General features: G+C 43.2%; 2 protein-coding genes across 7 annotated transcripts in view; one reads left to right on the forward strand and one right to left on the reverse strand.

The window, feature by feature from the left end:
- Positions 1-20: 20 nt before the first annotated feature.
- LOC110497987 (kelch-like protein 28) lies at positions 21-10151 on the reverse strand. 4 transcript variants are annotated; one of them, XM_021574490.3, is made up of 6 exons: positions 10040-10151; positions 8492-8752; positions 5632-6269; positions 5079-5522; positions 4073-4281; positions 21-3963 (listed from the first exon to the last, which is right to left on the reverse strand). In XM_021574490.3, exons 2-6 carry the CDS (start codon positions 8750-8752, stop codon positions 3800-3802), a joined length of 1716 nt encoding a protein of 571 aa, XP_021430165.1. In that variant the 5' UTR covers positions 10040-10151; the 3' UTR covers positions 21-3799. The 4 variants fall into 4 exon arrangements, with proteins under 4 accessions (XP_021430165.1, XP_021430166.1, XP_021430167.1 ...); XM_021574491.3 differs by having other exon boundaries at positions 8492-8790; positions 10040-10141; XM_021574492.3 differs by having other exon boundaries at positions 10017-10118.
- Positions 10152-12269: 2118 nt separating this feature from the next.
- LOC110497988 (TOG array regulator of axonemal microtubules protein 1) overlaps positions 12270-21367 on the forward strand; it is a 36490-nt gene continuing 27392 nt past the window's right edge. Inside the window, exons 1-2 of one of the 3 annotated variants that reach the window (XM_021574493.3) lie at positions 12270-14446; positions 20570-20647. In XM_021574493.3, the coding sequence (XP_021430168.2) occupies positions 13412-14446; positions 20570-20647 (1113 nt within the window). In that variant the 5' untranslated portion in view covers positions 12270-13411. The remainder of the gene's footprint in view (positions 14447-20569; positions 20648-21367) is intronic. The other 2 variants (XM_021574497.3, XM_021574498.3) reach the window with 2 other exon arrangements.

Consider the following 21367-nt stretch of genomic DNA (forward strand, 5'->3'; position numbering starts at 1 on the left):
CTAGAGACAAGAACAAAGCGTACCTTTAAGGCAGGCATTTATTCATTTTAACAGGGTACAACTGCACCAAATAAATAAACTGGCTAAAATGGATGTTCAAAGCATGATAACATGTGGGGGAAATGCAGCTTCTACAGCAAGGTTCTTGTAGTTCCAGTAATAATCCACAGGATATACAATTCAAAAATATCCCCTTCAGACACACTCATGGGAAATGGAAATGAAGCAGTGTTCATTTGGCTAACATTGACATCGGTTTCAATTCTTTTATTTTTTTAGACAAGACAGCAGTGAGTCTTTTCCAGACTTGATATTAGTACTCCCTCTGCATTCTTTAAAACAAGCACTTTGGTGAGTTGTCAAAACAAGACATGGTTAGGCCATGATAAATAAGTAAATTAACTTCACACACATCTATACATCCCTTCATTTTGCAGTTTGATGTTTTCAGATTCCACGTATGACCAAGAGTTATGACCAAGAGCCAACGCAGTGAATAAGTCAGTATAAATACATCCCTAACATTGTGGTTTTCAATATCCCCACAAGGATAACCTACATGCTAGTGAAACAAATGCTTGACAATAGATGGTAGCTGCAGACAATCACGCCTGCATGATTTTCACTGTTCTGATGTTCAGGCTCATCCTACCAGCCTGTTGTGGATAGACGAATGCCTCATTTACCTAACATCAAGTGTTAAAAAGTACACACAATCTAAATGGAAGAAATATTCAATAAATGGCAAATGTTTAAAAGAAAGTATTAGATCCTTTTGAACTATATGAGATGGCCGTTTATTCACCCCCCAAAAATGCACTGTTTGTCTATCTTAGGATCTCCCAAGAATGTAAAGTTTCCCCAATTAGTTGTTTGCAATGTTAGATTTGCATTAACATTATTCCAAATGAATAAAATCCAAAGAAATGACAGAATCATTTCATAGTTATGCAGATAAATAGTATGCATTTAGAAGAGGAGCTGTACAGTCATGCAGGTTAAAATGGCTCACCATTTACTTGCATCCCGTGACAACTTAACAATGGCGTCTTTAAAAAGAAAACATGAAGAAAATGACAGGATTGCTGGAGATGTTTAGTGTGAAATAATAAAGCCCACTATTCCAGGATGAGAAAAAAAACACAGCAGCAGCCATCTAACCCTGACACCTTGAAATCCAATTGAATTACCCCTAAGACTAAACCAAAAATAAATGAAGTATTTTGAAAGAGAGTCCTCATCAAGTGAAGAACTCACATACTTGTTTGGACAAGCTCGTACTCGGCCTCTTATTGCTAGAGCAAGACTAAATAGTCCAAGGTAAAGTTAGAGGGTAAGAGCTAAAGTGTACTGTCATTTGTAACCACAACTGACAAGTGTGTTAAATGGAAGAACACACAAAACTGCAGTACTGTAACTGCAAGGCTGCTCTCTGGTGAGACCGATAAGATGGCTTAGAGCAAGACCCATACACAGTCAAAGTCTTGTGCCAATCTTACATTACTTGTGAAAAATGCAAAACAATAACTGGTATTTTTACTGGAGTACACAATGCATCTGTCTGCAAACTTTTCCTAGTACATGTGAACTGACAGGCACAACATTGGAAATGTTCCCAAAGACAAGAGCACGCAATGCAGTGGGATGAGGAAAACAGAGGTTTGAATAACAGTGGTCTTTCATCAGACAATATAAACATGTGAACAGACAGACATGCCACGTGTGATATCACAGCAATATGAGACACCCTGACTTTGAGGAAGTCAAATTCAAAGCAAAAATTGTATCCACTGAAAACAATATTGCATTGTTTAAATGCCATAAACCTAAATCGAGACCTATGTACAAATTGAAATTACACTTCATATCAAATAGTTTGGTAAGTGCAATGCAGAGCTCCATTTAAGTTTTCCACATGTGCAAACATCTATAATGTACAATACAAGGAAAAAAACTATTTCGTTCTGGACCAACAACAGGGACTCTTGAGGTTTACACATCACATTAGTTCTCTCTATTGCCTCATGTTACCTGTCCTTTAGAGTGACCCAAAGCTACAACACCCAGACTCAGCCTGCAGCCTTCTGGGGGGGGGGGGGGGGGGGGGTGTGTACTTTGAGCTCTGTCCCCATGCCCTTGTGACAGTGACAATTTCCCTTGACAGAGACACCACATCCACCCCTGACAGCAGGGCAGTATGTCACACGTACCATACATTAGCAGTGAAAATTACCCTTTGATTCTGGCACACAGAGGAAAGCTATTTGTAGCTCCGTCTGTAGGTGGGAAAGTTACACCAGACTTGTGAACGCATATTTTGGCATGTCTCATGAGGCTTTGTATATGCACTCTTCCCTGAGCTCGTCAGGAAGCCCTTGGCCACATGCAGCTCCTCACACATGCTTCAGCAGAGAGGTGGCAAGCAAGCAGAAGGGTGTAAGGATCATTCACATGCTAAACAAGAGGCTCGTTCCTAACCCATTAGAGCACAATCTCAGACTTTCTTTGTAAGGAAACTGGCAGTGATAGTGGGCAACCAGATGCACTACTATTTAATTGCAGGGACAATGTTTCAGGCAAACCATAGCTTAACAGATGGCATCCCTGGGGCTAAAGAATGAAATCATCAGATTAGTAATGTATTGATAAACTGCCTCAAGAGTTTAATTTAACATGGGGCTCAAAGCAAAGACACTGCTTTATTGCATGGGAGCTTGTCAAGTTGGGGCATATACATCTACAACAGTAACAGAGGAACAAATAAAATAATAAAAATAAGAGAATCCTGAATATAGCACCAGTTAGCAGCATACAAACCCAACAGTGAAGAGGGACAGGGTCACTTTTGAATGCTTATGAAGAGGGATGAAGTGTGACCCTACCACAGGATGATGTAATAGAAGCTGTAACATGGGGGGGGGGGGGGGGGGGGGGGAATCTCAGAATTTCTCCAAGGAGGAAACAGACAGGTGGCAAGTACTCTCAGGAGAATTCATTGGGGTTTGCTTATCCTTCCTAACCTCTCCTTTAACCCTTGATTCAAATACACACTAGTAACCAGTGCAAAAAACATTTACAGGCAATGCACTAGAGGATATATTCATATATATTTCTTTTCATTTACAGAGAAAAAAGGCAGCCCTTGTAAGTGAATATATAAAGATTCCAATTTCTCTTTGTGAAGCACTGATTTAGATGCAGACATTTCAAACTCAGTGTGTGAGCCAATCACCTTGCCTGAGCTTTAGTCCAGCACACAGAAACAAAATAATCATTTAATCTGACATGCATCTACTCACAAGCATACAGACATTCTGCGCCACACGCACACACAAACTTTAAGGATCCAGAAAATTGGAACACATGTTCTGCTCATAGCAGGAAGAAGAAAAAAAAGTCTGGAGTGTTTAACAGAAATAATGGCATAAACGTAAGTCTACACTTTTTATTTTCTCTTTTTTTTTCTCCCCCCTCCACTTAGTTTTCTCCCACAGTCCTCTGTAAAATGGCAGAGTCCTTGTTGTGGTCCAGCAGCAGTAGTGGTCATCTCTGTGACAAGATCCATGGTGATCTGCCCCGCGCCTTCCTCCACCCAAACCAGACCCTTCTCACTCTGGCCATCTCGGTGGTCCCCTGTCGCCAGCTGGGCACATTCATCCAGCAGCAAGCTTGCTCGCCGGGATTCACGGCAGTGTGGCACCGCCCTCAGCCTGCTGGTGATGAACGGGGGGAAAAAAAGAAAAGAAAAGCCTTTCGTCCAACTCTTCTCTTAAGGAGTCCTACCCAGGGGTATCATGGGTCAAAGAGCAGTCAGCCCAAAGTTACAGCGGCAGTACATCATGCCACTAGAGTCCAGCCAGCTGTCTGTGATGGGGTTGTACCGCTGGACAGTGTTCAGGTAGGATGACCCCGAGTGACCCCCCACCACATAGAGGTAGTTGTCCACGATCGCTGAGCCAACCCCTGGGAAAATATGGATATCATAAAATGGTTATTTCTGGCCATGCAATCTGAATGGTCAACTTCTCTGCATCAAAATAACAAACATTGTTTGAGTCATTTCCCAACTCACCTGTACGTGGCTCATTCATGGGCCGACAGGCTGTCCACTGGTTCTGGTGTGGGTCATACCTCTCAATGCTGGACAGGTGTGATACCCCGTTGTGTCCCCCAACCACAAATATAAACCCTAGCATGACCCCAACACCAAAGTTGATCCGTTTGTCTGCCATGGGGGCTACCATTTCCCAGGCATCCTTGCTGGGGTCATACCGCTCCACACTGCACAGTAAAAAAAAAAGATTACAAAAATATATATATATTTTTTGAAGAGTTCAAGAAATAATACTCAGTCAATAAAAGGGTACAGTTACACTGTGCATTTTGACAGTCACTGCAGATGTTAGTTTTTTTAACAGGTTAGTACAGTAGCAAGACTAATACTAATAGTCCATCATATAAAAGAAAATGACTGACTAACGTTTTCTGAATCTAAGCCAATACAATTCACCATTGGTCCTTTTTGCTTGTAGATACTATATAGCTGTACCATTGTCACAGCTCAATTTAATGAGGCCATCTATTCCAGGTCTATATTTTGCTGGAAATATCAAGTACTGAAACCCTCAACAGCTTCCCTGTCCAAACACATTCTCCTGAGGGGTTTGGGGAGTCAAGGAGACTGGTAACTACAACATCTCTCTATCTAGTGAGCAAAGACAGCAACAGGGGTCTAACCAGAAAGAGAGCTCTTGTTCTACAAAAGCAACTATGTCTGTCTGAATACAAGACGAATTTTGATCCTACAGAATATGGGTTGCATTTTAGGCTAGTAACAGAGCATGATTGAAAGGGTGGCTGAAACCCTTTCCATGGATGGATCAAAGACCTCAAAAGGTCTTATGGGGTCTACCATAAATAACCTTCCTGATGTAAGCATTACCATGTGTAGGAACAAATGGAGGTTGACGGCAGGTTGAAGTAGACATAGTATTTCAAAAACCTACTAGAACCACATGAGCAAAACTACCTGTTAAATTAAATTAATTCCACCGCAGATTGACTATATTAAAACGTACCTGTTCATGTGGGCTGGGCCATAGCCTCCGATGGCATAGACCATGCCATCCAGCACAGCGGTGGCAAAACAGCTGCGTGACTTGGTCATGGGTGCCACAGGCTGCCACTCCTTCACCTTGGGGACATATTTTTCCACAGACTGTAGATAGTACTGGCCGTCGTAGCCCCCCAGGGCATAGAGCTCCCCAGCCAAGACCACTACCCCCAGGGTGCTGCGACACTCTGCCATGCGCTCCACTGTGGACCAGGTGTTGCTGTCAGGGTCCCATCTCTCCACTGTACTCTCATGTCTCCGGTAGCTAATGCCCTGTCGCATGTGTGTGGCAATGCCACCCACCACATACACCTTCTGGTCCAACAATGCCACTCCAAACTCATAGCGGGGCACACTGAGAGGGGCAAGCCCAATCCATGAGTCCGTCTGAGGGAAATACATCTCCATGCTACAAGAGAAAGAAATGAAAACATTAGTTACATTTGTTAAATGCATTTCCAATTCATACGAAACTGCTAAAAAACAATTTTGAACTACTGTTTGGGGTTCAGCATTACCTCTCGAGGGTGGCGAAGAGTCCAGCCTTGCCTCCAACAGCAAGGAGCACCTTGGGAGCACAGCGTGGCCGTGTAGACAACACCGTCTGGTAGGAGAGCCGGTGCTCAGGCATGAAATGGTATTTGAGAGCTTCGTTGAGCAGGTGCTTGCAGGCGTGGTCATCCCGGATAAGGTGGTTTGCCTCATAGAGGCGGGTAAGGAACTTAACACTGAGGAGAGGCAGGCGGATGCAGTGCAGTAGCTGAGCCAGGTGCTGCTGCCGCTCAGTGACATCATATTTGATCCACGACTCCAGGGCATAGAACACAGTCTCTTCTGTTACCACCTTCAGACAATCATTTGACACTATTTCATCCAGCTCTGCCCGTGTCAGCTCAAAAAACTCCTCTGTCTGGCACACCTCTTCAAAATTCTGGCAGATGAATTTAGTGGCAGCCAGGCAGAGATCATGGCATCCATAGGTCTCAGCGAAGCGAGAGATGCCTATACAATTTCCAGCATCTAGCTGGCTCTCTAGGAAAGAGCAACACTCCTTCAGCACCAGCTTGACCTGGAGTAGGTTAGCAGCTGGCAGTAGGGACTCCACCGTTTCCTGTGAGATGAATACTGTGCCAGTGTAGGCATACTCAACGATGGCCTACAGGAGGGAAAATAAAACAATCATGATGCGAAAAAGCCAGAAAAGGCTTGTTTTAGTAAACAGTGAAATCTTCAAAATACTAATGCAGGTAGTACCAGTGACTCGCTCAATACGGAAGTGGTCAGATGACACGGATTCTACGCTACATGACTTCTGCTAGCACAGACTGGAATATGTTCCAGGATGCATCCAATGACATTGAGGAGTATACCACCTCAGTCACCAGCTTCATCAATAAGTGCATCAACAACGTCGTCCCCACAGTGACCGTAACCAGAAGCCATGGATTACAGACAGCATCCGCACCAAGCGAAAGGCTAGAGCTGCTGCTTTCAAGGAAAGGGACACTAAGAAATCCCGCTATGCCCTCAGACGAACCATCAAACAGGCAAAGCGTCAAAACAGAGTAAGATAGAATCCTACTACACCGGCTCTGGTGCTGGTCAGATGTGGCAGGGCTTGCAATCTATTACAGACTACAAAGGGAAACCCAGTCGTGAGCTGCCCAGTGACATGAGCCTACCAGACAAGCTAAAATGCCTTTTATGCACGCTTCAAGGCGAGCAACACTGACGCATGCATGAGAGCACCAGCTGTTCCGGACGACTGTGTGATCACGCTCTCCGTAGCCGATGTGAGCAAGCCCTTTAAACAGGGCAACATTCACAAAGCCGCAGGGCCAGACGGATTACCAGGATGTGTACTCAAACCATGCGCAATCCAACTGGCAAGTGTCTTCACTGACATTTCAACCTCTCCCTGACCAAGTCTGAAATACCTGCATGTTCCAAGCAGACCACCATAGTCCCTGTACCCAAGAAAGCGAAGGTAACCTGCCTAAATGATTACTGCCCCGTAGCACTCACGTTGGTAGCCATGAAGTGCCTTGAAAGGCTAGTCATGGCTCACAGCAACACCATCAGACCGGAAACCTTAGACCCACTCCAATTCGCATAGCGCCCCAACCGATACACAGATGACAATCTCAATCGCACTCCACACTGCCCTTTCCCACATGGACAAAAGGAACACCCATGTGAGAATGCTGTTCATGGGCTACAGCTCAGTATTCAACAACCATAGTGGCCACAAAGCTCATCACCAAGCTAAGGACCCTGGGACTATAAAAGCCTTCCTCTGCAACTGGATCCTGGACTTCCTGACAGGCCGCTCCCAGGTGGTAAGGGTAGACAACAACACATCTGCCACGCTGATCCTCAACACTGGGGCCCTTCAGGGGTGCGTGCTTAGTCCCCCCCAATACTCCTTGTTCACCCACAACTGCGTGGCCAAGCATGACTCCAACACCATTATTAAGTTTGCAGACAACACAACAGTGGTAAGCCTGATCACCTACAACAATGAGACAGCCTACAGGGAGGTCAGAGACCTGGCCGTGTAGTGCCAGGACAACAACCTCTCCCCCAATATGAGCAAGAAAAAGGAGCCAATTGTAGACTTCGACGGGTCAGAAGTGACACGGGGCGAGAGTTTCAAGTTCCTTGGTGTCCACAACAAACTCATGGTCCAAGCACACCAAGACAATTGTGAAGAGACCACAACACCTTTTCCACCTCAGGAGACTGAAAAGATTTGGCATGGGTCCCTAGACCCTCAAAAATAATTATACAGCTGCACCACCTAGCGCATCCTGACCGGTTGCATCACCGCCTGGTATGGCAACTGCATCTGACCGAAAGGCACTACAGAGGGTAGTGCGTACGGCCCAGTACATCAAAGGGGCCAGGCTTCCTGCCATCCAGGACCTATAAACTAGGCTGTGTCAAAGGAAGGCCCAATTTTTTTTCAAAGCCTCCAATCACCCAAGTCATTGACTTCTCTGCTACCGGAGTGCCAAGTCTAGGACAAAAAGGCTCCTTAACAGCTTCTACCCCCAAGCTAGAAGACTGCTTAACAATTAATCAAATGGCGACCCGGACTATTTACACTGCTGCTTGCTGTTTATTATTTATGCATAGTCACTTCACCCCTACCCACATGTACAAATTACTTCTAACCTGTACCCCCGCACATTGATTCTGTACGGGTACTCGCTGTATATAACCTAGTTATTGTTAATAGTTTAGTTTATTTAGTAAATATTTTCTTGAACTGCATTGTTGGTTAAGGGCTTGTAAGTAAGAATTTTAGAAAGGTCTACACCCGTTGTATTCTGTGCTTATGACAAATAACATTTGATTTGTTTAATTGAGCCTTACTTGTAGCGCAGCCTCATCAACACACTGGAACTCCACCTCAGAGGTCTCCTTCTCTGACAGATTTCCCGTGAACATGGCCTTGAAGTAAGGGCTGATGCTCGCCAGCACCACTTTGTGAGCATGGATCTTAGCATCCCCAACTCGCAGCACAATGTCGCACAGTTCATGGTCCTGCCGCAACAGCTGTAGGCCTTGCAGCAGCTGCTCAGAGTGGGGCCGCGTCAGACTGGCAAGCATGTAGGACTGGGCCTGCTGGTCCATCTTATGGGGGGGGGGGGGAAATGCACATCATTAGCATCCTGTCAAAGACACAGGAGAAAAAAAACACAGAACTATGGACAAGTTGAAGAAGACACTCAAGACCACATTTTCCTCTCCAGGTGAAATCTAAGGGAATGACAGAAGCAATTTGTAAGGAAATTCTGGCAATGTGAGCCATCACTTACACAATCTGAAGTGACTATGCATCATGCCAATAAGTTAACTGAATCAAGTACAACATACTATACGCAGTGGCAGTGCACTGCATACCAGATATTATCAGAATGTGTGATGACATGTGTAACCCTGAACATGGCCAAGTTAACAGACAGGCTAATTATATAGATCTGATTAATAGCGAATGGCATTGCAAAACTGTCCTGACGAAAGATGGAAAAACCTGTTTTTTTTTTTTTTTTTCACGGTGAAAATTTTATAAGAAATCAGTTTACATTTATAATAATCCTCACGATAAAAATACTTATTTCACTCTACAGTTTGGCTCATCTAGTGAGCTAATAACCCCGGTTACTAAATAATAGTAACTAGCTATGCCATTAGTATTTAGCATATTCGCAGCAATGGACAAAGCTTGAGTAACGCCTCAAAATCGCTCAAATCAACTAGCTGTCAAATGTTGTTAGCAAGCTAGTCTACATTTGCTTAGCTAGATACCGTAGCTATAGCTCAGCTGAGCGAGCAAACACGCTAACCTTGCTAGTAGCCAGCTAGCGCAACAATCTATTTGCCAAATTTCGGTGATCAAATTCTTTCAAAACCCCTCGACGGCTTGTAGAATAGAAACGTAAAAAATAAACATGACATTTCTCAAGCTAAGGGTAACATCCGTTTACTAGTTTAGCCAGCTATCTTGACATATAATCTGTCCAATAACGTTCGTTAGCGAGCTAACGTTCGCTGCCTTCGAGTCGTCGGTCCACTTTTTTTAGCATCAGCCTTGCAAGCCACAAGTACTGTTCAGATGTTTCAGATCCGCTGATGAATATTATATTTTACAACATTGTAATATTGGCGTAGGCTGGAATAGCCAGGCTATCGGATGTACGAAGGTTCTGCGGCCTCTTGTGAGAAATTACAATAACAAGGGCATGCTATGTCCAATGCATTGGCACTGCAGAGCACGCCAGTGCAAATTTGATGCTAAAAATAAACAGTACTAAGCAAGCTATACATTGTTCTCCATCTAGTTGAGCGGTAATCAGTTATGTAGTAGCTATCAAACTTCACTTGTCCAAACATTTACAGGAATATGCAACGGAGAGAAACCTGTGTTGAGCGTCAGATGTCCCGACAATAGCTGTTTTTATCGCAATAGCGGCAGGAACCCCAGCGTCTGTCAGGAAACAAACGCCAAACACTTTATGCGGCGTAACTTCCGGGAGCGCGCGGGCGACTTCAGAGGAATGGTAATTTTGTAGCTATTTCGCACACATTTTAAATGTATCGTCTTTTTTTGTGCACAACCATAATACAAAATACAAGTTAGGGGAGAGCTTAAAGTGAAAGACGGCAATACCCAATGAAAATAAAATGGTCAGCATAAAAAAAATCCTATCATTGATATTACGTGTTTGATGTATATAATTGACATGCATTTGCAGATACAGGTAGGCGACATCGTCATCAGCTTCTCAAGAAGTTGCACTCGTCCTCTGGTGCCATGCAGAGGTGCCCACCATATCAATCTATGAATCTGTTTTTACTGGTATACCGTGTACGGATATGCAATAGAGCACCAGTCAAAAGTTAGGACACACCTACTCATTCCAGGGTGTTTCTTTATTTGTACTATTTTCTACATCGTAGAATAATAGTGAATACATGAAATAACACATATTAAATCATGTAGTAACCAAAAAAGTGTTAAACAAATCAAAATATATTTTATACTTGAGATTTTTCAAAGTAGCCACCCTTTGCCTTGATGACATATTTGCACACTCTCAACCAGCTTCATAAGGTAGTCACCTGGAATTAATTTCAATTAACAGGTGTGCCTTCTTAAAAGTTAATTTATGGAATTTCTTTCCTTCTTAATGCGTTTGAGCCAATCAGTGTTGTGACGAGGTAGGGGTGGTATATTTTTATTTTATTTTTATTTAACCTTTATTTAACTAGGCAAGTCATTTAAGAACAAATTCTTATTTACAATGACGTTCTACAATGATGGTATACAGAAGATAGCCCTATTTGGTAAAATACCAAGTCCATATTATGGCAAGAACAGCTCAAATAAGCAAAGAGAAATGACAATCCATCATTACTTTAAGACATGAAGGTCAGTCAATGCGGAACATTTCAAGAACTTTGAAAGTATCTTCAAGTGCAGTCGCAAAAACCATCAAGCACTACGATGAAACTGGCTCTCGTGAGGAGAGCCACAGGAAAAGAAGACCCAGAGTTATCTCTGCTACAGAGAATAAGTTCATTAGAGTTACCAGCCTCAGAAATTGCAGCCCAAATAAATGCTTCACAGAGTTCAGGTAACAGACACAACTCAACATCAACTGTTCAGAGGAGACTGCGTGAATCAGGCTGTCATGGTCGAATTGCTGCAAATAAACCACTACTAAAGTACACCAATAAGAAGAAGATACTTGCTTGGGCCAAGAAACAAGAGCAATGGACATTTGACCAGTGGAAATCTGTCCTTTGGTCTGATGAGTCCAAATGTAAGATTTTTTTGTTCCAACCGCCGTGCCTTTGTGAGACGCAGAGTAGGTGAATGGATGATCTCTGCATGCGCGGTTCCCACCATGAAGCTTGGAGGAGGAGGTGTGATGTGCTCTGTTGGTGACACTGTCAGTGATTTATTAGAATTCAATAAATCAGGTAGGATAGGATGACCCCAGCGGTACCACCCCATTCAAGGCATACATAACCAGCATGGCTACCACAGCATTCTGCAGCGATACACCATCCCATCTGGTTTGCACTTATTTGGACTATAATTTGTTTTTCAACAGGACAATGACCCAGCACACCTCCAGGCTGTGTAAGGGCTATTTGACCAAGAATGATAGTGATGGAGTGCTGCATCAGATGACCTAGCCTCCACAATCACCCGACCTCAACCCAATTGAGATGGTTTCGGATGAGTTGGACCGCAGAGTGAAGGAAAAGCAGCCAACAAGTGCTCAGCATATGTGGGAACTCCTTCAAGACTGTTGGAAAAGCATTCCAGGTTAAGCTGGTTGAGAGAATGCCAAGAGTGTACAAAGCTGTCATCAAGGCAGGGCGACTACTTGGAAGGATCTCAAATATAAAATATATGATTTAACACTTTTTTTTTGGTTATTACATAATTCCATGTGTTATTTCATAGTTTTGATGTCTTCACTATTATTCTACAATGTAGAAAATAGTACAAATAAAGAAAAAACATTGAATGAGTAGGTGTCCAAACTTTTGACTGGTACTGTATATCGTGATTCGCCCATAAGCAAAACATTTGAATTGAGATTATTTTTACGTTATATCGCCCAGCTCTAGTATACCAGAAGGTACTAAAAGTAGTGGAGGTACTAGTTTCGATGTCTTCACTATTATTCTACAATGTAGAAAATAGTAAAAAATAAAGAAACCTTGGAATGGTATACATCAAATTCCATCCGATACTCAACCTACCGCTCGCGTCACCATGGAAGCGGTCCGTTTGTGTCATGTTGAATTCGCCATTTTGATGCTTCTTGGCGTGGGCTACGGCGACGAACGTCTCTACTTCAGCGCAGCTAGCTAGATTAGCTACAAACATTCAACGTAGAATCTCATACAGTTACAAGGGGATTTCAATTCGTATTATTAGTCGGACATTTAACCGAGGAGGTCATGAAGATTTGGAAAACGTTTTCGTACCCCGGACGTCAAATTTGAACGACTAATCGGAATGCGAAGTCCGAATTTGTCTGTTTTCTAACTTTGCCAGTTAACGTTAAGTAGTTAGCCAAGATAGCCACCACCAGGTTGCTACTCAGCCGCAAGCCTTGAAGACGTAGCTAAAAGCTATCTATGATATTGAATTATATGGAAAACATCAATCAGAAGAGGTACTGGCAGCGACGTCGCCCTGACACTCCATTTCTGAACAATGAATGATGTTAGAAGCAATGGAAACATTTTGTGGGCTACCTAGTTACCAATACAGTTAGCTGAAATACAACAGGGGCTTTCAAATATAACATTCCACTCTGCTTTTTCCCCCCGTCGTGGCTATGTAGGGAAAGCACAGCAACCTTACAAGTGGTTTTATTTTTCACTCAACGTTGCTTTCACTGTTCACGTTCCAGTTGTCTCGTAGAACAAAACAAATAACATTTATTCATAAGAAGCTGCAAATATGAAGTATTTTAATGTCATGCATTGATTATGCTTGGACATGTTCAAATGTCTTTCCCAATACCAGCTGCCTACAGGTCTAAAACTTATTGTTGAACTGACTATTACCATATAGAGACATATCTGAGTGCAATTGTACTGGACGGCAACCACAGTATTGCCACTGTGAAATACAGCACCGAAGAGGCTAAATCTACCCACCAAGATGACGATTCAAAGTAAAGGACAATATTGCTGTCCTCACAGAAATGTGAATGCTTCATTAGATTTCCCCATTTGACCACATCCAAAGGACCATCCATTATGATTTTTGGATTGATATCCCAAGAGTTACACGAAAAGCTCCTAGACCTCAAAAACTACCAAAATCGAACAAATGGTGTGGAACAGCTGAAAAATATCCTCTTTGGATTGGACTTGAAGCCAGTCCCCTCAGACAGTATTGTGGAGTTTATCAATTTTCTCCGCAGACTTCTAGATGACAGCAACTTCAAAGTTTTGTACGGCACTTTACAGGTGATAAACCTACTCATTCAGAAATTGGATTACAATGTAGACACATATTTCAAACAGTTAGCGTGTGTGGCTCTGAAAACCCTTGGGGACACCCGCGCTGTCACCAGGAATGAGTATATGAATGTGTTCAGGCAGTTGACTAGAATTGTAGGGCCACAGAAAGTGTTGGACCTTGTTATTGGACACCTGAGACACAAGAACTCCCGGGTCAGAGAGGATGTCATCAACATCATCACAGCAGCTATGCTCACCCACCCCAGGAAGGACTTCAACATCCCCAGCCTCTGCTTTGAAGTTGCACCATACCTGGCAGACAGCAAGAAGAAGGTCCGCCATGCAGCCCTAGAACTATTTGCCGTTTTTGACCATTGCCTTGACACAGGGAAAAAACAGCCCCTAATGAAGGCTGTAAACAGAGTTGAGCTCAATGGGGATGTGGAGGGTCTTATGGCAGCTGTGCAAGCAAGAAGAGCCAGGCACATACTTCCCAGACTGTCCTCGGATGGAATGGTGGAGTATGCCCTTGTAATCCCTAAACCAGGACAACGATGCTCACCTCAGTTTGGGTCGGGAGCTGACCTGGAGTGGGTGCTCAATGGTGGGCGGATCAGCAGCGCCAGGAGCATCAGGACAGAACCAGACTCTGACAGGCTGTATCATGGTTATGGAAGCTTGGGCTCCCTTGTTGATGACCTTCCACTGCAGAGGAGAATTGTCAGTGCAGGCAAAGGGAAGAACAAGCTGCCCTGGGAGAGGTCAAGCCTCCCTTCCACAGTGAACACCCAGCCATGCAGTGCCCCTAAGGGGAAATCCTCTGATCAGGTTGGTCATCGATGACCGCAAGGTTACATCAAGCAAAAGTCTGAAGACGACACTGGTCTATCTAGCTGTTTTGATTTAGCAAAGTCTCATTAGAGAAAGAAATATCAAGACATCCTCTCTAGGCTATATAGGTATAATAATCTTATTTCCATAGAGGCACCATAATTCCCATTGAATAAGGTGCAAATAGAATGAGGTGTGCAACCACCCAAAGTACAAATCTATCAAATATTAGTTTGCAGGAACCTGATGAAAACGACCCCAAACATGTCTACACTGAATCAATAACACGCTGTATACTACATCAGTATACAACACGCAGTATACTAGATACTGACGAATACTTGTGTTAGGACTATATGGAGTTGTACGTGCAAAAATCCAGGACACAATTTATATTAATTGGCTCACTGCATACTGTGAAAATGGTAGGCCTAATATACTGAACAAAAATATAAATGCAACATGCAATAATTTAAAAGATTTTACTCAGTTACAATTAATTTGAGAATCAGTCAATTGAAATGAATTCATTAGGCCCTAACCTATGCATTTCACATGATTGGAAATACAGACATGCATCTGTTAGTCACAGATACCTTTTAAAAAAAAAATAGGCATCACAAAGGGTCTCAGGATCTCATCACGGTAGTTCTGTGCATTCAAATAGCCATTGAAAATGTAATTGTTTTCATTGTCTGTTTTACGCCCATTTCCATAACTGCACCGCCACCATGGGGCACTCTGTTCAAAATGTTGACATCAGCAAACCGCTCACCCACATGATGCCATTACACGTGGTCTGCAGTTGTGAGGCATACTGCCAAATTCTCTAAAATGACATTGGAGGCGGCTTATGGTAGAGCAATGAATGTTCAATTCTCTGGCAACAGCTCTGGTGGACATTCCTGCAGTCAGCATTTCAATTGCACGCTCCCTCAAAACATGTGACATCTGTAGCATTGTGTTGTGTGACAACTGCACATTTTAGTGGCCTTTAATTGTCCCCAGCACAAGGTTTACCTGTGTAATGATCATGCTATTTAAACAGCTTCTTGATATGCCACCCCTGTCAGGTGGATGGATTATCTTGACAAAGGATACAATTCTCACGAACAGGGATATAAACAAATTTGTGCCCAAAATTTGAGAGAAATAATATTTGTGTGTTTAAGAACATTTCTGGGATCTTTTATTTCAGCTCATGAAACATGGGACCAGCACTTAACATGTTGTGTTTATGTTTTTGTTCAGTGTAGTTATGTATGTAGTGATGATGCAAATGTTTCCCTTTAGTTGACATTATTGACTCAGCAATCAAAGTTCACATGTTTAATGGTGTAAAGGGCTTCTAAAAAATATTAATGCAGATCCAATGGAATAAGTTGCCTTTCAATCAGTCACTGATTTACTGTGCTCTTGGAGTAGCATCTTTCCTATTGACTTCACCATCCACCTCAGGGGCTGTGGTTTAGTTGATTTGTTTGTCTCCACAATCAAAGCCCTAGTGCACTGATTGCAAAGGGCCTGAAAAGGACTGTCACCTGTCTGCAAGGGCTGGTAGTTTATTTTGTTTTGTGGCCATGACAACCATTTGGTGAGCAGTCAGTTGCCTTGTGGCCAATTAGGAGGAGAGAGATGACAGCTACCATGTGAGTGTTTATCAATCACCTTAGTCTAAATTTGAGATAAGAAAAGGGGGGGGGGCTCTACCATATTCTGAAGGCAAGCAAACTATTTGTTTGATGCCTGATGTGACATTGAACATTCATTTGTTTGTCATTTCCGAGATGCATTCTCAGGCATTTCAAGTTGTGGTCAGTCAGGGAAAATCAAATAATATTATTGATCGCATACACATACAGTGGGGAGAACAAGTATTTGATGCACTGACGATTTAGCAGATTTTCCTACTTACAAAGCATGTTTTTATCATAGGTACACTTCAACTGTGAGAGATGGAATCTAAAACAAAAATCCAGAAAAATCACATTGTATGACTTTTAAGTAATTCATTTGCATTTCATTGCATGACAAGTATTTGATACATCAGAAAAGCAGAACTTAATATTTGGTACAGAAACCTTTGTTTGCAATTACAGAGATCATATGTTTCCTGTAGTTCTTGACCAGGTTTGCACACACTGCAGCAGGGATTTTGGCCCACTCCTCCATACAGACCTTCTCCAGATCCTTCAGGTTTCGGGGCTGTCGCTGGGCAATACGGACTTTCAGCTCCCTCCAAAGGTTTTCTATTGGGTTCAGGTCTGGAGACTGGCTAGGCCACTCCAGGACCTTGAGATGCTTCTTACGGAGCCACTCCTTAGTTGCCCTGGCTGTGTGTTTCGGGTCGTTGTCATGCTGGAAGACCCAGCCACGACCCATCTTCAATGCTTTTACTGAGGGAAGGAGGTTGTTGGCCAAGATCTCATGATACATGGCCCCATCCATCCTCCCCTCAATATGGTGCAGTCGTCCTGTCCCCTTTGCAGAAAAGCATCCCCAAATAATTATGTTTCCACCTCCATGCTTCACAGTTGGGATGGTGTTATTGGGGTTGTATTCATCCTTCTTCTTCCTCCAAACACGGCGAGTGGAGTTTTGACCAAAAAGCTCTATTTTTGTCTCATCAGACCACATGACCTTCTCCCATTCCTCCTCTGGATCATCCAGATGGTCGTTGGCAAACTTCAGACGGGCCTGGACATGCGCTGGCTTAAGCAGGGGGACCTTGCGTGCGCTGCAGGATTTTAATCCATGACGGCGTAGTGTGTTACTAATGGTTTTCTTTGAGACTGTGGTCCCAGCTCTCTTCAGGTCATTGACCAGGTCCTGCCGTGTAGTTCTGGGCTGATCCCTCACCTTCCTCATGATCATTGATGCCGCATGAGGTGAGATCTTGCATGGAGCCCCAGACTGAGGGTGATTGACCGTCATCTTGAACTTCTTCCATTTTCTAATAATTGCACCAACAGTTGTTGCCTTCTCACCAAGCTGCTTGCCTATTGTCCTGTAGCCCATCCCAGCCTTGTGCAGGTCTACGATTTTAACCCTGATGTCCTTACACAGCTCTCTGGTCTTGGCCATTGTGGAGAGGTTGGAGTCTGTTTGTTTGAGTGTGATTGACAGGTGTCTTTTATACAGGTAACAAGTTCAAACAGGTGCAGTTAATACAGGTAATGAGTGGAGAACAGGAGGGCTCCTTAAAGAAAAACTAACAGGTCTGTGAGAGCCGGAATTCCTACTGGTTGGTAGGTGATCAAATACTTATATCATGCAATAAAATGCTAATTAATTACTTAAAAATCATACAATGTGATTGTCTGGTATTTTGTTTTAGATTCCGTCTCTCACAGTTGAAGTGTACCTATGATACAAATTACAGACCTCTACATGCTTTGTAAGTAGGAAAACCTGCAAAATCGGCAGTGTATCAAATGCTTGTTCTCCCCACTGTATTTAGTAGATGTTATTGCGAGCAATGTTTCTTCAAAAAAAATTCCGGCACTGAGCAAATTTCAGGTCTGCTGAGCACAAACTAGAACATTGAAAATTCTGTGCAACTACCGGGGCGCGTTCACTGTGAACACTGAGGCTGTACCCACTTTAAGTTACAGTTTTAACAGTGGCCAAGTAGGCTTCTGTGGCTATTTGATCATAATGTAGGGCTACCAGAGTGGCCTACCATCAAAAACAATGGAGAAAAATGCATCCCATAATATTTTAAAATGGAAATAGCTGTTCTGTCAGTAGCAGCAAATGTGTGGTGTTCAATGTAGCCCTACATTCCATGAGACTTTTGAAAAAACATGCATGGCTTGACATTAACCTGTTTATCCACTTGTCCTTCATACAAGTACGTGACTGAAAATGTTGTTTGATGTAAGAAACCACTTTACAAAATAAAATGTATTATTATTCCCATACCATTATTAGAGAAACAGACAAATTATGCTACCCTCTGCCTATTGGCTACTTCGCTTATTCAAAACCGTCTCAAAATACAACACTGCTCCTTTAAGACATAAAAAAAACTATTTTAAAATGCACACATTTTGTGCTCTTATAGGAAGCAACCACTCACCCATTGTTGACTAGAAATGAGCGATAACTGGGCTAATAACTTAATAACTAGCAAAGAATATGAACAAATGTGCACAGGTCTTTTTTTTTCTTCTTTTTAAAATTTTACCCCATTTTTCTCCCCAATTTCGTGGTATCCAACTGTTAGTAGCGACTATCTTGTCTCATCGCTACAACTCCCGTACAGGCTCGGGAGAGACGAAGGTTGAAAGTTGTGCGTCCTCCAATACACAACCCAACCAAGCCGCACTGCTTCTTAACACAGCGCGCATCCAACCCGGAAGCCAGCCGCACCAATGTGTCGGAGGAAACACTGTACACCTGGTAACCTTGGTTAGCGTGCACTGCACCCAGCCCGCCACAGGGGTTGCTGGTGCGCGATGAGACAAGGATATCCCTACCGGCCAAACCCTCCCTAACCCGGACGACGCTAGGCCAATTGTGCGTCGCCCCATGGACCTCCCGGTCGCGGCCGGTTACGACAGAGCCTGGGCGCGAACTCAGAGTCTCTGGTGGCACAGCTGGCGCTGCACCCGGGAGGCCCACGAGCCTGAGTCTTGTCTGTCAATGCAATAGAATCCTACTCCAATGCGCTTTGCCTACAGTAAAATCTCTTGCATAGTTTTGCATACTAAGTCTTGCATAGTTTGTTTTGTTTCGGTATGTTACATTGAAAGTGGCTAATATTGCGTTGATTCAAGCACATTTCCCGCAGTAGAGCGAAACATTGATAGTGTTGACTGAAGTGGAAATCTCTGGAAAGTTGAGTGAAGTTCAACCTTGTGCTTCTCTGCGCGGGCTGATATTTCTTTTGCATGGCAGTCTGAGGGGAGCTGCACACCAGCGCAGTTTAAAGGGAACATTGGTTGTGGGGGAAACTAAATGCTTGGGTTGCTAGCTCCAACAGTGCAGTAATATCTAACAATACACACATCTAAAAAAGTTGGAATGGAATTAAGAAATATATATATATATATATATATATATATATTATAACTAGGTAAGTCAGTAACAAATTCTCATTTACAATGACTACCTACACCGGCCAAAACACGACGATGCTGGGCCAATTGTGCACCGCCCTATGGGACTCCCAATCACGACCGGTTGGGATACAACCTGGATTCGAACCAGGGAGTCTGTATTGATGCCTCTAGCACTGAGATGCCGCGCCTTGGACCGCTGCGCCACTCATGAGCACGAAATATTAGGACGAGTAATGTTGGAGTCCGTTGTATAAAATATGTGTGTGTGAGTGATGGGATGTGTAGACATGGATAGAATATGTAGTATATCTGAAGAATACGTAGGATAATAATGTAGGCCTACTGTACATCGATAGAGGGTTTGAATACATATTTATTGCATGATCCACATTAGACAGAATAGGTGAGACTACATATTTGACTGCTTGGGGGAGATAAGTACCTAATATTACAGGGCACCTGTTCCTCGACGAGTGATAATCCAAAGAGCTTTATCTATGTAGCTGCGGGGAACCCCAGGCTACAATGGGTTTACTCCAAGATCCTCTCATCAGGGAAGTCAATTTACTAATCTGCACGTTTCATTCTCTCAGATACTGAAACACCCAGCTGTCAGTGTCAGACAGTGGCATAGGTTCGTAGTGGGAAACACTGGCCATCTTCCCTGTTTCGCATAATAGAGAGTAGCCTACTTAGACTACTGAATAGTCGCAAAGATGCAACAAAAGTATAGGCAATGCACTCGGATGAAGATCTGCGGGGGAGAAATCCCAGCACTGTCACAGAGACTGGTGGGGATAACAGACTAAAGGTCTGGTTTCACCCCCCACACGACGCTGACTGTAGACTAGGTGGGAGGGGCTGGCTGGCATATTTTATTAATCTCTTCATTCACGGGACTATGTCATGTGGATTGCAGAAACCATCGCTGATGTCTGTCTCAGCAGTCTTGATGTTGTAACGAACCATGAACTTGGAAGATAAAAAACAACTCGATTGAATGTTTTTAAACCTATTAATTTCTATGTTTTTGAAAATGAAACCCCTCTCACAGATGATCTCCTTCCCTTGGAGCAGTTTGCCACCAAAATGTCTGGAATACACTGTGCAACAAGTTTCAGTGAGCATTCAGGTACTATCAAAGGCAAAGCATTGTAATTTGCAAGAATGACCTTCATTGATCACAATAGGTGAAAACTAGAGCTACTTGTTCAGAGGCGTTTTGTTTGCTCTGTTCCCCAAAGTCATTTTGGAGCCTTCCAGTGAAACCTTATGTTTACAGTAGTCCCCATCTCCCAGCAACATCTTTGCCACACAACACACTTGTATTCAGAGAGGGTTTGAAACTTAATTCGCAATGCATGTGAAGATCATAGGGCCCGATGCACCTGTGGAACATCAACCACTTACGTCCCTAATGTTGATTAAGATCCCAGTGGGTTCGTCTGAAGGCAATGTGAGTTGCTTTTAATCAGATAGCCGTGAGATGGATCTCAACACCCTGTCTGAGGGAAGCTTTGGTGTTTGAGGTGAAAACTGCACATCACTCTCCTTACCTCAGAGATCTATTTTACTGTGAGGCTTACAAATGTGCCATGGCAACACCTTTAAAAGTTTAATAAGAGTGGTACATGTCATTGATGTAGACAGACGCCAATTTGAGCTCGTGTCTATACACTGACAGTCCCAGAGCACACAATTACTTTGAGCTAAACATAGCTTTGTTGACACCAATGGATGAAATTACAGTTGATCCATGGTAGGCTCTCTATGTTTTCAAATAATCGTTTATGTTTGACATGTGAACTTGACCCAGTATTGTAGCTCTCAGTGATGGATAAGTGTCACCATT

This window comes from Oncorhynchus mykiss, chromosome 19 (assembly GCF_057628025.1).
Source record: "Oncorhynchus mykiss isolate SJ-2025 chromosome 19, ASM5762802v1, whole genome shotgun sequence".
NCBI classification, from domain to species: Eukaryota; Metazoa; Chordata; class Actinopteri; order Salmoniformes; family Salmonidae; genus Oncorhynchus; species Oncorhynchus mykiss.

Bases quoted from the DNA above. Each gene is read 5' to 3' on its own strand.
- LOC110497987 (XM_021574490.3), bottom strand. From the start codon at position 8,752: ATGGACCAGCAGGCCCAGTCCTACATGCTTGCCAGTCTGACGCGGCCC. The intron at 5,523-5,631 runs GTAATGCTGAAC...TTTCTCTTGTAG, and splicing joins CTCTTCGCCACCCTCGAGAG to CATGGAGATGTATTTCCCTC. The intron at 3,964-4,072 runs GTGAGTTGGGAA...ATATTTTCCCAG, and splicing joins CATGAATGAGCCACGTACAG to GGGTTGGCTCAGCGATCGTG.